Source organism: Blennius ocellaris (genome assembly GCF_963422515.1).
Source record: "Blennius ocellaris genome assembly, chromosome: 3".
In the NCBI taxonomy this organism is placed as follows: Eukaryota; Metazoa; Chordata; class Actinopteri; order Blenniiformes; family Blenniidae; genus Blennius; species Blennius ocellaris.
Genome location: NC_137652.1, coordinates 30,579,401 through 30,595,150, shown reverse-complemented (window position 1 = coordinate 30,595,150; position 15,750 = coordinate 30,579,401). Strand labels below are relative to the sequence as shown.

Below are 15,750 nucleotides of genomic sequence, written 5' to 3'. Positions count from 1 at the left end.
CCTCACCCACTCAGTCCTGCAGCCACGTCCTCCACTTGCCCCAGTCCCGTCTCCACCTCACCCACTCAGTCCTGCAGCCACGTCCTCCACTTGCCCCAGTAGTGTCTCCACCTCACCCACTCAGTCCTGCAGCCACGTCCTCCACTTGCCCCAGTCCCGTCTCCATCTCACCCACTCAGTCCTGCAGCCACGTCCTCCACTTGCCCCAGTCCTGTCTCCATCTCACCCACTCAGTCCTTCAACATTTCAACACTCACTTCTGTGCAAAAGGTGTCAGTCTCCTTTCTAGAGTTGTGGTTGTCCCTCTGCAGCTTGGATTTTAGTTATTTTATTGTCTCGGTCTCCTGACGTTACGCTCGTTCTGAAGCGTCCTGTAGCTCCGCACGGGTTGCCGTTAGCTTGTGATGCTACTTTGCGATCATTGCTGTTTTTATCTTGAGTTTTCCGCATTATGACTTTTGTCTGTTGAGTCTTTTTGTTAAATTTTTTTTCTGTTTATTGAGATGTTCACTTTCTGCTGGAGTATCGAGTCTTTTCGCGAAGTTATTGAATTTACGCTGAGGAGCCTCTCTCCACACATCCCCCAACTCCAGCTAGCAACCGCTAAAACCTTTGTTTTAGATCCACTTTCTGACTGTTTTCATTTAAAAAGTATTGAGGTTGGATCCTTTGATCCGCTCTCTTCTTGTGGTTCAGTGGAATTTATGTTAGATCAGAGTAATTGTTGGCCTCTTTATGGAAGTAGTCCATCCTTTACTTTGTCATCACACCAGTTTTCTCAAATTGTGGCAAGCACATCTCTACAAATGCTTCAGATTTCATCATTTCTTTGAAAGGCTGAATGCCTTCAGAAGTGTTGGTGAGCTGGTCCATTATCAAAGTGCTCCTCTTCAGTTTTCATGTGTCTACAGAAGATTCTCTTTCTGACTTTCAGACACTATAGCCCCGGTTCCACCGCACACAAGTGCCGGGACGGAGCGGAGCGGTATGGAATAGAGACCCCGACCGAAATTTTGGGTCGCGTCCCCACTGCAGAGAGGAGCATGAAAAGTGGGCGGGGCTTATGAGCTGACATTATAAATGTGACATTATAACAGAAAAGAATGTCGTCAGATGTAGATCTTATGAATCCTCTGTTGTTGTTTAAATTCTCCACTTTGCACTGTTTTTTTTTGCAGCGGAAAAAAAAAAAGTTACTTTTTGCAGCAGTCATTTTTTGCAGCGGAGAGCTGCAGCGCAACTTCCGTGTTTGTTGTGAGAGAGCGAGTCGCTCGGACACTTGCCCGCGACTTGAGGCAACTTGCCCCGCACTCGAGCGCTCGGGTGTGGGGCAAGTGGCCGGAGCGTTCCCTCCAGTTGGCTGAGGCTCAGACACGGGAGTCTGAGCTTTCTGCTCAAACGCAGGAGGTTCTCCACTCCGGCGCTGATCGCGGTCCGGCAGCTCAGCGTCGGAACACGGAGGCGCCGAGCTCCGAGCTCCTTTTGATCGCTTCCGCGGTCCGTCCCCGCGATAAAGCGCCACTGACCGCGGCTGAACAGAACGCTGACCGCCTCTGAAAAGTGGAGCTGCCGGAGCGCGGTCAGCGCCGGAGACGAAAGCTCCAGACTCCGGTGTCCCGGGCGTGCATCCACGCCACGGCGAGCGCTATGCTGTAAACAGAAAGCTCCAACGCGATGCAAAGTCCCTCCCCCCGGTCTCCCCCTGCCTCAAGTTGCTCTTTCACCACAAACACTAAAGTTGAGCAGCAAAGAAAAGAAAATGAAAATAAAAACAACCAGAGCACAGCTGACCACACTGACAGCAGAGGATTCAGCCGGCACGTTAACATATTGAGGGCGTGTAGTAAATCACTGACCAATCAGCAGACAGCAGCTCAACCTCAGACCCGTTCCATGGTCCTGGTACCCCGACGGAAGGGGAGCGGGGTGCCTTTTGTTTTCACTCAGTGTAAACTCCTGTGGCTCTCACTGTTTTTTCTCTAACTCTGGGCACATTGAGTTGATTAAGATAGATAGATAATAACTTTATCCATCCCCGAAGGGAAATTGTTTTGTTGCAGCATTCTGGTACCTAGGAATGTTATAAAATACAATAGAATAGAATATAAAAGTAAAAAATAAAAATATAAAATGTAAAAATATCTGGGTAGGACATAAAATATCTGGGTAGGACATACATTTAGTAAAACACAGAACTGAACATGGGCACTTAGAAATAAGCATGAGTAATTATATTGAGGCTCTGACGGAGGTAGACGACGAGTTAAAAAGTCTTATTGCCGTGGGGAGGAACGACTTCCTGTAATGTTCCTTCGAGCAGCAGGTTGGATCAGCTGCTCTTCAGCTTGTCCAGTGTCTTGTGGGGGGGGGGGGGGGGGGGGGGGGTTGTCCATGATTGCTAGCAGTTTTGCCAGCATCCTGTCCTCCACCACCTCCTCAGGGGGACAAGCTTGGAGCCAACAACAGACTCTGCCTTCCTGATCACTTTGTTCAGTCTGTTGGCGTCCTTTGCCTTGATGCCCGCACCCCAGGACACCACAGGACACCCCAGGACACCCCAGGACACCCCAGGGCACCCCAGGACACTGCAGGGCACCCCAGGACACCCCAGGACACCCCAGGACACCCCAGGACACCCCAGGGCACCCCAGGACACCGCAGGACACCCCAGGACACCGCAGCAAAAAAGATGGTGCTTGCAACGACAGACTGATAGAACATGTGCAGCATCTTGTTGCAGACATTAAAGGACCTGAGCCTCCTCAGGAAGTGAAGCCGGCTCAGGCCCTTCTTGTAGAACCTGTGTGTTGGTGGACCAGTCCAGTTTATGGTCCAGTGTGACACCCAGGTACTTATAGGAGTCCACTAAGTCCACGTCCTTCCCAGTCCAGTTTATGGTCCAGTGTGACACCCAGGTACTTATAGGAGTCCACTAAGTCCACGTCCTTCCCACTGATGCTGACTGGAGAGGGCAGGGGCTTGTTCCTCCTGAAGTCCACCACCATGTCCCTCGTCTTCTCCACGTTCAGCAGCAGGTGCTTCTCCCCACACCACTTCACAAATCGCTCAACCAGGACCCTGTACTCCGCCTTCCCCCCCGCCCCCAACACACCCCACAATGGCCGTGTCATCAGAGAATTTCTGCAGATGACACGACTCAGTGCAGTACTTGAAGTCAGATGTGTATGTGGTGAAGAGGAAGGGGGACAGTACAGTTCCCCGGGGGCCCCCGATGTTACTGATCAGACCACCAGACACACAGTTCCCTGGGGGGCCCCGATGTTACTGATCAGATCACCAGACACACAGTTCCCTGGGGGGCCCCGATGGTACTGATCAGACCACCAGACACACAGTTCCCTGGGGGGCCACGATGTTACTGATCAGACCACCAGACACACAGTTCCCTGGGGGGGCCCCGACGCTACTGATCAGACGACCAGACACACAGTTCCCTGGGGGGCCCCGATGTTACTGATCAGACCACCAGACACACAGTTCTGTAATCTCACAAACTGCGGTCTGCCCGTCAGATAGTCGTCCACCCAAGTGATGAGGGGAGCAGCAACCTCATGTTCTCCAGTTCGGCCCTCAGCAGTCTGGGCTGGATGGTGTTGAAGGCGCTGGAGAAGTGGAAGAACATGATCCTGACTGAGGAGTTGGGTCTGTCCAGGGAGGAAAACGCCTTCTGCAGCAGGTAGATGATTGCATCATCAACCCCAACATGGGGCTGATATGCAAACTGCAGGGGGTCTTGCGATGGGCACACCAGCGGTCTGAGGTGTGCCAGGACCAGTCTCTCCATGACCTTCATAATATGAGAGGTCAGTGCCACCGGCCTGTAGTCCTTCAGTGCAGCAGGGCGTCCTTTTTTGGGCCCGGGGTCCAGGCAGGATGTTTTCCAGAGCACTGGCACTCTCTGAAGGTGTAGGCTCAGGTTGAAGAGGTGCTGCAGAACTCCACAGAGCTGGCTGGAACACGCCTTCAACACGCGAGGGCTGATGGAACACGCCTTCAACACGCGAGGGCTGATGGAACACGCCTTCAACACGCGAGGGCTGATGCGGTCCGGTCCGGCAGCTTTCCTCTGTTTGAGCCTCTCCAGCTCTCTCCTCACCTGGCTGGATGTGATGTGGAGTCCAGACGGGGGGGTGGGGGATATGGCAGTGTCTGAGGTGGAAGGTGGATGAGTTGGAGGTGATGAGGGTGGGGCAGGTGGGTGTCCACCGCAGGAGGTGGTGGGGAGCTGTGGTGGCTGGGAGGATGTCCAGTTGGTGGGAGGTGTGAAAAGGTCTGTGGTGGATGTCAGCAGGGGGCAGGGAGGTGTTAGGGGTGATGGGGGTGGTGTATGGCAGGGGGTGGTGGGGGGAGGTGGGGGGTTGTAGCTAGTAGGAGCAGTAGAGGGGCCGCCGGGCGTGGAGGTGTTGGAGTTGAACCTATGGAAGAATGTGTTCAACTCGTTGGTGCGTCGTTCCTCCCCCTCAGCTGCAGTCCCACCTCTCCGCTGGAAGCCGGGGATCTCTCTCATCCCACTCCAGACGTCCCTGCTGTTGTTTTCCTCCAGTTTGTGTTCCAGTTTTCGTCTGAAGTTGTCCTTGCTCTCCCTGATGCTGCGTTTCAGTTCCCTTTGTACCCGTTTGAGTTCTTCTCTGTCCCCAGATCTGAAGGCCTTCTTCTTCTCATTAAGAAGGGCCTTCAGGTCGCTGGTTACCCACGGTTTGTTGTTGGGGTAGCAGCGGACCCCTTTAGTGGGGAGGGTGTTGTCTATGCAGAACCCAATGTACTCAGAGACACAGTCAGTCAGGCCATCGATGTCTTCGCCATGTGGCTCATACAGAGCATCCCAGTCTGTGGCCTCCAGCGCTCCACGCAGTGTCTCCATGGCCTCAGGAGACCATTTCCTCACCGTCCTCACTGTGACTGGGTGCTGCTGAACCACAGGCTTGTATGATGATGAGAGCAGGACTAGGTTGTGGTCTGACCTGCCCAGTGGTGGCAGGGCAGTGGAGCTGTACGCATCCTTAGCATTTGCGTACAGCAGGTCCAAAGTCTTATGTCCACGGGTGGTGCATGTCACAAAGTGGTAGAAGGTAGGGAGAGTGGATGAGAGGTTGGTTGAAGTCACCTGTGATGATGATGAAGGCCCCGGGGTGTTTGGTTTGCAGTCTAGCAGTCACAGTGTGGATGGTATCGCACGCTGCTTCAGCATTACCAGATGGAGGAATATAAACAGTGATGATGATGACACAGGTAAACTCCCTCGGCAGATAATAAGGACGGAGTCTGACGGCGACGAGCTCGACGTCGCGGCTGCAGACTCTCTCTTTAGCGGTGACCCTCCTTTCTTCTTACCGGTCGCTGTGGTGTCTCTGTCCGCTCGGACCGTCTGGAAGCCGGGAATGGTGACGTTAGAGTCCGGTATCTGCTCGTGCAGCCACGTCTCCGTGAAGCACATCATACTGGACTCTCTGTTCTCCCTCTGCGTCCTGACGAGCGCTTCCTGCTCCTCCACTTTATTTGCCAGAGAGCGTACGTTTCCCGTGAGGACTGCGGGGATGTGCGGCTTAAACCGTCTCTTTTTCATCCTCCGTTTAAGCCCCGCTCTGCAGCCTCGCCGTCTCCTCTTTAGCTCCTCCGGTACGGCGGGTCTCCCTCCGGCCAAGAGGGTCGGGTGCCTGAGGGCCATCAGCTGGTCGCGAGTGTACCCACATGGAAAGAACCTATATGAGGATATATGCACATATATGAAACCTATATGCAGCATATATGCACATATATGACAATATATATGCTGTATATATGGAAAGTCCCACATGGACAGAACCTATATAAACATATATGTTTTAATATAGGTTTTGATATAGGTTTGGCTTATATGTGACATATATAAAATTGGCCGTTTTCCTATATATATATATATATATATATATATATATATAAATATGTACCTATCTGTGCATATAGGTCCATATATGCAGGCATGACTCCCAGTGATCCGAGGAGACCCGAGTGCACTTAAAGAGAAGAAAAAGTGTCCAATCTGTTGGAAAAGCATCTTGCCGTTGTGCTTTGTGAAGATGCGCAGGACAGTGCAAAAATAGCAATAAATACAAACGCAATAAAAATAGACCAGGAGCTGCTGCAACAGGCTGCCGCTAGGACGGCGCCATCTTGGGAATCACTCACTTCACCTGTGCGTTGATGTCAGAGCTGTTTTTAAATCTTAATACTAATGGGCGTCCCCACATACAGTGTCTGAACCAGGACTGTTATAGGCTGTCTGTGAACTATGAGCTCCGATCAAAAAGAGATGGAGAGCGCCACGTTTCAGTTCTGACCAAGAGTGGCAGAAGACTGAAGTCAGCACTGGTTCAATATTTCCTTCATAGAAAGTCTTATAAGCTGCTGAATTTCAAGTCCAAGAACAGAAATGGAGTGAGCATCACGGAGGTTCTGGAGGACTATTCAGAATGGATCTTCACTGTTAAGACCACACAGGACCAACAGGCCTGGAAGAGCACCACATCTTGTTTCTGTTGGCCCCATTGTGAGGCAGGTTCAGTTCAAGCTTATTCTATTGTAGTAAAGCAGAAGTGCACAAACACCTACACAAAGAACAAATTGCCTTTCCTGAGAGCAGCTGATGAAAATAGCAGTGTTACAGTGGATGTGGAGCTCCACAGGGGCCCTCCTGAGCCCTGGGGGCCGATCTGCTGCTTCACGTCTGCCTCCTGAGGCCCCCCTCACTGTGGTTGCTTGGCTGTATAGAACATTTCATTTGAAATCCGTGTTCTAACAGAAGAGTTCAGCATGTGATTTTCATTATATGTACCAAGAAACTGTTTTTTAGGGAAGGTCTGATTGGCTCCAGTCAGTGGGCCAAAAACTACACTCAGCAGGATTCAGTGGCATGTTACAAAACAAAATGTACAACAGTGAAAACAAAAGACATGCATGGAACAGTTCAATGAAAAAACTTCCCAACGGCATTTTCTTTTTATCAGGAACTTTGTCTTCCAGTTCTGAAGTATTTGTAAGCAAAGTGTTTGGATGCTGCTCACACTGATTGAAGGCCTTGCTCTCTCCGCAGTGATGGATAATGCTCACACTAAGACGGTGGAGGAGGCTCTGGGCTGTTTTGGAGTGAATGAATCTACAGGTCTGAGCTGTGAGCAGCTAAAAAAGAACAGAGAGAGATGGGGACCAAACGGTATGATTTATGAATTATCTTCCTATAAAGGCAGTATCACTGTGTCGGGTTATTTCTTTGTTGTAACAGAGCTTCTGGGTATATATCAATGTACCAAGAAGTATATTGGTATATTGATATAATAATATAACTATCAATATTGATAGTTCAATATCAATTTATAGCCTATTTCAGTCCCTTTTAAAAGAGTGCACCACTCAGCGATTGTTCTCTGCCTCTTCTGCATTAGTGAACCTCATAGGTTCACACGTTCACACAAGAGTGGAATCAGGCATGAAGGTGAAGAAGCCCTCTTGGTGGTCCTGGAGGTCTGAGAGGAGATCTCTTGACCTGCACAAGTGCCCTGAGGAGGAACATGCAGCCGGTCTGGAAACAGAACCCCACAGCTCAACCCCTTTGGTTGGTGGACTGAGTAGCTTGAGTCTTAACAACATGACCACATTGTTACAACCAAGAAATAATCTACCAAACGCAAATGTGTGTATTTTTGTCACTTCAGTGTGTTTTTACACTTTGTTAATTCCTCTCCTTCCAGAGCTGCCAGCTGAAGAAGGTGAGTCCCTCTTTGATTTCCTCTTCTCTTTGTTCACTCCCAACCTACAACGCTCTACAACAATTATAATTTCAATGTCATCTGAAGGTGAAACACCTCAAACATGCTGAGATCAGAGCAGCAGAAAGTAAAAATGATGATCTGTTTATTATATATAATGAACTCTGAACAATGTGTGGTGGTTATCGGAGATAACACTATTAGAAATACGTCTGTTGAGTAGAAATGATTGAAAATCACTGAACACGTCTCCATCGCGTGCACACACTGTAATACACACTCTGAGCCCATGCTTTCAAATGTGTGGTTGTCCATCTGCCCTCTGCAGGGAAGTCACTGTGGGAGTTGGTCCTGGAGCAATTTGAGGATCTGTTGGTTCGAATCCTGCTGCTCGCCGCATGCATCTCCTTTGTAAGGAAGCAACAACACACACACACACACACACACACACGTTTCACCTCGTTCTGATTGGTCTCTGCTGTGCTGTAGACCCTGGCCTGGTTTGAAGAAGGTGAGAGGACGATCACAGCTTTTGTTGAGCCCTTCGTCATCCTCCTCATCCTCATCGCTAACGCTATCGTTGGAGTTTGGCAGGTAAACTGTTCACTTGAGCTTTTCTTGTTCGACCACTTTCTCACTGGAGTTTATCTGTTATGTCATGTTGGATCGTCATCACCCAGTTTCCAGTCTTTTATTTTGGTACATTTTAACAAAGGAATGAAGCCTTCCTCTTATTTCCAGCGCATTAAAGTCTGTTGTGCAGTTGTTTTAAATAAGGATCCTGTCGTCACACTTCTGTGCCCGTACTCACGAAGCGTCTCAGAGTCTCTCAGAGCTCCTGTCTCACACTAAAAGCCCCTTAATAAAGAATTCTGAGCTTAAAGTGACTCAGAGTAACTCAGCAAGGAGTTGAAGGTAACTTTTACCTTAGTGAGGAGGAGTGGTGGACCCCGGTGCTCTGTATGATGCAGTCTGCTGAGAGCTGATTGGTTGTTAGAGAGGAAGATGCTCTGTATGATGCAGTCTGCTGAAGGTATGTTTACACTACGTTCACGGCAGCCCGAACAGGGTGCACTGTGGAATTTGGGGAATTTTGTATTCTTTTTTTGTCTGGAAACAGACCTTGTGTTTGGTACGATTGCGCCACAGTTCACCCCCTTTGGTTTGTGGAAAATCAGCTTGCCTCTTAATAACATGACCACTTCCTGAACCATTGTTACAACCAAGAAATAATCTACCAAACGCAAATGTGTGTGCAGTGGCAGCTGTAATGTGGAGTCTCCAAAACGCACCACGGTTCATCTCATGGTCCATCACAGTTGTTTCCTCAAGAGGCGTCACGTTCTGGTGGAGCCAATGACAGGCGTCGCATGTTTTGTATGGATGAAGCTGTGAGATGAGACTATTTTTAAGCACGTTTATTCCAATAATTGAAATTGTAAACAGCTTAAAAATGATTGATCTTACCTTGTTCACATGCAGATTCTTTTATTGATTTAATTCTTATCTTTTCTGTCCACACTGGTTATTTTTACCACTTAATGTATTATTATGATATTAATGGCGGACAAGACGCAGCGTCATCAATCCCAGTGATTCACCACCAATGTGGGGCCGTGAAAGAACGTGACGGTCAGACTGACACTGCTGACGGAGGCTTGATAGACCATCATCACCTCTGCTGCAGCTCACCTGTAGACAGGAGTTACAGTGTTCTGCTGCAGCTCACCTGTAGACAGGAGTCACAGTGTTCTGCTGCAGCTCACCTGTAGACAGGAGTCACAGTGTTCTGCTGCAGCTCACCTGTAGACAGGAGTCACAGTGTTTTACTGCAGTTCACCTGTAGACAGGAGTCACAGTGTTTTACTGCAGCTCAGCTGTAGACAGGAGTCACAGTGTTTTACTGCAGCTCACCTGTAGACAGGAGTCACAGTGTTTTACTGCAGTTCACCTGTAGACAGGAGTCACAGTGTTTTACTGCAGCTCACCTGTAGACAGGAGTCACAGTGTTTTACTGCAGCTCACCTGTAGACAGGAGTCACAGTGTTCTGCTGCAGCTCACCTGTAGACAGGAGTCACAGTGTTTTACTGCAGCTCACCTGTAGACAGGTGTCACAGTGTTTTACTGCAGCTCACCTGTAGACAGGAGTCACAGTGTTGTTCTGCAGCTCACCTGTAGACAGGAGTCACAGTGTTTTACTGCAGCTCACCTGTAGACAGGAGTCACAGTGTTTTACTGCAGCTCACCTGTAGACAGGAGTCACAGTGTTTTACTGCAGCTCACCTGTAGACAGGAGTCACAGTGTTTTACTGCAGCTCACCTGTAGACAGGTGTCACAGTATTTTACTGCAGCTCAGCTGTAGACAGGTGTCACAGTGTTTTACTGCAGCTCAGCTGTAGACAGGTGTCACAGTGTTTTACTGCAGCTCACCTGTAGACAGGTGTCACAGTGTTTTACTGCAGCTCAGCTGTAGACAGGTGTCACAGTGTTTTACTGCAGCTCACCTGTAGACAGGAGTCACAGTGTTTTACTGCAGCTCAGCTGTAGACAGGTGTCACAGTGTTTTACTGCAGCTCACCTGTAGACAGGAGTCACAGTGTTTTACTGCAGCTCACCTGTAGACAGGAGTCACAGTGTTTTACTGCAGCTCACCTGTAGACAGGAGTCACAGTGTTTTACTGCAGCTCACCTGTAGACAGGTGTCACAGTATTTTACTGCAGCTCACCTGTAGACAGGAGTCACAGTGTTTTACTGCAGCTCACCTGTAGACAGGAGTCACAGTGTTTTACTGCAGCTCACCTGTAGACAGGAGTCACAGTGTTCTGCTGCAGCTCACCTGTAGACAGGAGTCACAGTGTTTTACTGCAGCTCACCTGTAGACAGGTGTCACAGTGTTGTTCTGCAGCTCACCTGTAGACAGGAGTCACAGTGTTCTGCTGCAGCTCACCTGTAGACAGGAGTCACAGTGTTCTGCTGCAGCTCACCTGTAGACAGGAGTCACAGTGTTTTACTGCAGCTCACCTGTAGACAGGAGTCACAGTGTTTTACTGCAGCTCACCTGTAGACATGTGTCACAGTGTTTTACTGCAGCTCACCTGTAGACAGGAGTCACAGTGTTCTGCTGCAGCTCACCTGTAGACAGGAGTCACAGTGTTTTACTGCAGCTCACCTGTAGACAGGAGTCACAGTGTTCTACTGCAGCTCACCTGTAGACAGGTGTCACAGTGTTGTTCTGCAGCTCACCTGTAGACAGGTGTCACAGTGTTTTACTGCAGCTCACCTGTAGACAGGAGTCACAGTGTTTTACTGCAGCTCACCTGTAGACAGGAGTCACAGTGTTTTACTGCAGCTCACCTGTAGACAGGAGTCACAGTGTTTTACTGCAGTTCACCTGTAGACAGGAGTCACAGTGTTTTACTGCAGCTCACCTGTAGACAGGAGTCAAAGTGTTTTACTGCAGTTCACCTGTAGACAGGAGTCACAGTGTTTTACTGCAGCTCACCTGTAGACAGGAGTCACAGTGTTCTACTGCAGCTCACCTATAGACAGGAGTCAAAGTGTTTTACTGCAGCTCACCTGTAGACAGGTGTCACAGTGTTGTTCTGCAGCTCACCTGTAGACAGGAGTCACAGTGTTTTACTGCAGCTCACCTGTAGACAGGAGTCACAGTGTTTTACTGCAGCTCACCTGTAGACAGGAGTCAAAGTGTTGTTCTGCAGCTCACCTGTAGACAGGAGTCACAGTGTTGTTCTGCAGCTCACCTGTAGACAGGAGTCACAGTGTTGTTCTGCAGCTCACCTGTAGACAGGAGTCACAGTGTTTTACTGCAGTTCACCTGTAGACAGGTGTCACAGTGTTTTACTGCAGCTCACCTGTAGACAGGAGTCAAAGTGTTTTACTGCAGTTCACCTGTAGACAGGAGTCAAAGTGTTTTACTGCAGTTCACCTGTAGACAGGAGTCACAGTGTTTTACTGCAGCTCACCTGTAGACAGGTGTCACAGTGTTGTTCTGCAGCTCACCTGTAGACAGGAGTCACAGTGTTCTACTGCAGCTCACCTGTAGACAGGAGTCACAGTGTTTTACTGCAGCTCACCTGTAGACAGGAGTCACAGTGTTTTACTGCAGCTCACCTGTAGACAGGAGTCACAGTGTTTTACTGCAGCTCACCTGTAGACAGGTGTCACAGTGTTTTACTGCAGCTCACCTGTAGACAGGAGTCACAGTGTTGTTCTGCAGCTCACCTGTAGACAGGAGTCACAGTGTTTTACTGCAGCTCACCTGTAGACAGGAGTCACAGTGTTTTACTGCAGCTCACCTGTAGACAGGAGTCACAGTGTTTTACTGCAGCTCACCTGTAGACAGGAGTCAAAGTGTTGTTCTGCAGCTCACCTGTAGACAGGAGTCACAGTGTTTTACTGCAGCTCACCTGTAGACAGGAGTCACAGTGTTGTTCTGCAGCTCACCTGTAGACAGGAGTCAAAGTGTTGTTCTGCAGCTCACCTGTAGACAGGAGTCACAGTGTTGTTCTGCAGCTCACCTGTAGACAGGAGTCACAGTGTTTTACTGCAGCTCACCTGTAGACAGGAGTCACAGTATTTTACTGCAGCTCACCTGTAGACAGGAGTCACAGTGTTGTTCTGCAGCTCACCTGTAGACAGGAGTCAAAGTGTTGTTCTGCAGCTCACCTGTAGACAGGAGTCACAGTGTTGTTCTGCAGCTCACCTGTAGACAGGAGTCACAGTGTTGTTCTGCAGCTCACCTGTAGACAGGAGTCACAGTGTTTTACTGCAGCTCACCTGTAGACAGGAGTCAAAGTGTTGTTCTGCAGCTCACCTGTAGACAGGAGTCACGGTGTTGTTCTGCAGCTCACCTGTAGACAGGAGTCACAGTGTTTTACTGCAGCTCACCTGTAGACAGGAGTCACAGTATTTTACTGCAGCTCACCTGTAGACAGGAGTCACAGTGTTGTTCTGCAGCTCACCTGTAGACAGGAGTCAAAGTGTTGTTCTGCAGCTCACCTGTAGACAGGAGTCACAGTGTTGTTCTGCAGCTCACCTGTAGACAGGAGTCACAGTGTTCTACTGCAGCTCACCTGTAGACAGGAGTCAAAGTGTTTTACTGCAGCTCACCTGTAGACAGGTGTCACAGTGTTTTACTGCAGTTCACCTGTAGACAGGAGTCACAGTGTTTTACTGCAGCTCACCTGTAGACAGGAGTCACAGTGTTTTACTGCAGCTCACCTGTAGACAGGTGTCACAGTGTTTTACTGCAGCTCACCTGTAGACAGGAGTCACAGTGTTGTTCTGCAGCTCACCTGTAGACAGGAGTCACAGTGTTTTACTGCAGCTCACCTGTAGACAGGAGTCACAGTGTTTTACTGCAGCTCACCTGTAGACAGGAGTCAAAGTGTTGTTCTGCAGCTCACCTGTAGACAGGAGTCACAGTGTTGTTCTGCAGCTCACCTGTAGACAGGAGTCACAGTGTTGTTCTGCAGCTCACCTGTAGACAGGAGTCACAGTGTTTTACTGCAGTTCACCTGTAGACAGGTGTCACAGTGTTTTACTGCAGCTCACCTGTAGACAGGAGTCAAAGTGTTTTACTGCAGTTCACCTGTAGACAGGAGTCAAAGTGTTTTACTGCAGTTCACCTGTAGACAGGAGTCACAGTGTTTTACTGCAGCTCACCTGTAGACAGGTGTCACAGTGTTGTTCTGCAGCTCACCTGTAGACAGGAGTCACAGTGTTCTACTGCAGCTCACCTGTAGACAGGAGTCACAGTGTTTTACTGCAGCTCACCTGTAGACAGGAGTCACAGTGTTTTACTGCAGCTCACCTGTAGACAGGAGTCACAGTGTTTTACTGCAGCTCACCTGTAGACAGGTGTCACAGTGTTTTACTGCAGCTCACCTGTAGACAGGAGTCACAGTGTTGTTCTGCAGCTCACCTGTAGACAGGAGTCACAGTGTTTTACTGCAGCTCACCTGTAGACAGGAGTCACAGTGTTTTACTGCAGCTCACCTGTAGACAGGAGTCACAGTATTTTACTGCAGCTCACCTGTAGACAGGAGTCACAGTGTTGTTCTGCAGCTCACCTGTAGACAGGAGTCAAAGTGTTGTTCTGCAGCTCACCTGTAGACAGGAGTCACAGTGTTGTTCTGCAGCTCACCTGTAGACAGGAGTCACAGTGTTGTTCTGCAGCTCACCTGTAGACAGGAGTCACAGTGTTTTACTGCAGCTCACCTGTAGACAGGAGTCAAAGTGTTGTTCTGCAGCTCACCTGTAGACAGGAGTCAAAGTGTTGTTCTGCAGCTCACCTGTAGACAGGAGTCAAAGTGTTTTACTGCAGCTCACCTGTAGACAGGAGTCAAAGTGTTGTTCTGCAGCTCACCTGTAGACAGGAGTCACAGTGTTGTTCTGCAGCTCACCTGTAGACAGGAGTCACAGTGTTTTACTGCAGCTCACCTGTAGACAGGAGTCACAGTATTTTACTGCAGCTCACCTGTAGACAGGAGTCACAGTGTTGTTCTGCAGCTCACCTGTAGACAGGAGTCAAAGTGTTGTTCTGCAGCTCACCTGTAGACAGGAGTCACAGTGTTGTTCTGCAGCTCACCTGTAGACAGGAGTCACAGTGTTTTACTGCAGCTCACCTGTAGACAGGAGTCAAAGTGTTGTTCTGCAGCTCACCTGTAGACAGGAGTCACAGTGTTTTACTGCAGCTCACCTGTAGACAGGAGTCACAGTATTTTACTGCAGCTCACCTGTAGACAGGAGTCACAGTGTTGTTCTGCAGCTCACCTGTAGACAGGAGTCAAAGTGTTGTTCTGCAGCTCACCTGTAGACAGGAGTCACAGTGTTGTTCTGCAGCTCACCTGTAGACAGGAGTCACAGTGTTTTACTGCAGCTCACCTGTAGACAGGAGTCACAGTATTTTACTGCAGCTCACCTGTAGACAGGAGTCACAGTGTTGTTCTGCAGCTCACCTGTAGACAGGAGTCAAAGTGTTGTTCTGCAGCTCACCTGTAGACAGGAGTCACAGTGTTGTTCTGCAGCTCACCTGTAGACAGGAGTCACAGTGTTTTACTGCAGCTCACCTGTAGACAGGAGTCACAGTGTTTTACTGCAGCTCACGTGTAGACAGGTGTCACAGTGTTTTACTGCAGCTCACCTGTAGACAGGTGTCACAGTGTTTTACTGCAGCTCACCTGTAGACAGGAGTCACAGTGTTTTACTGCAGCTCACCTGTAGACAGGAGTCACAGTGTTGTTCTGCAGCTCACCTGTAGACAGGTGTCACAGTGTTTTACTGCAGCTCACCTGTAGACAGGAGTCAAAGTGTTGTTCTGCAGCTCACCTGTAGACAGGTGTCACAGTGTTTTACTGCAGCTCACCTGTAGACAGGAGTCACAGTGTTTTACTGCAGCTCACCTGTAGACAGGAGTCACAGTGTTTTACTGCAGCTCACCTGTAGACAGGTGTCACAGTGTTTTACTGCAGCTCACCTGTAGACAGGAGTCACAGTGTTGTTCTGCAGCTCACCTGTAGACAGGAGTCACAGTGTTTTACTGCAGCTCACCTGTAGACAGGAGTCACAGTGTTTTACTGCAGCTCACCTGTAGACAGGAGTCAAAGTGTTGTTCTGCAGCTCACCTGTAGACAGGAGTCACAGTGTTGTTCTGCAGCTCACCTGTAGACAGGAGTCACAGTGTTGTTCTGCAGCTCACCTGTAGACAGGAGTCACAGTGTTTTACTGCAGTTCACCTGTAGACAGGTGTCACAGTGTTTTACTGCAGCTCACCTGTAGACAGGAGTCAAAGTGTTTTACTGCAGTTCACCTGTAGACAGGAGTCAAAGTGTTTTACTGCAGTTCACCTGTAGACAGGAGTCACAGTGTTTTACTGCAGCTCACCTGTAGACAGGTGTCACAGTGTTGTTCTGCAGCTCACCTGTAGACAGGAGTCACAGTGTTCTACTGCAGCTCACCTGTA

At 49.3% G+C, this 15,750-nt stretch overlaps 1 protein-coding gene across 1 annotated transcript in view; it reads left to right on the top strand.

Annotated features, from left to right (window-relative positions):
- Nucleotides 1-15,750, top strand: part of LOC308148848 (sarcoplasmic/endoplasmic reticulum calcium ATPase 2) — a 61,610-nt gene that overhangs the window by 16,742 nt on the left and 29,118 nt on the right. The window contains exons 2-5 of the mRNA XM_080520379.1: nt 7,091-7,210; nt 7,746-7,763; nt 8,092-8,174; nt 8,253-8,357. Coding sequence (XP_080376505.1) covers nt 7,093-7,210; nt 7,746-7,763; nt 8,092-8,174; nt 8,253-8,357 — 324 coding nt within the window. The 5' untranslated portion in view covers nt 7,091-7,092. The remainder of the gene's footprint in view (nt 1-7,090; nt 7,211-7,745; nt 7,764-8,091; nt 8,175-8,252; nt 8,358-15,750) is intronic.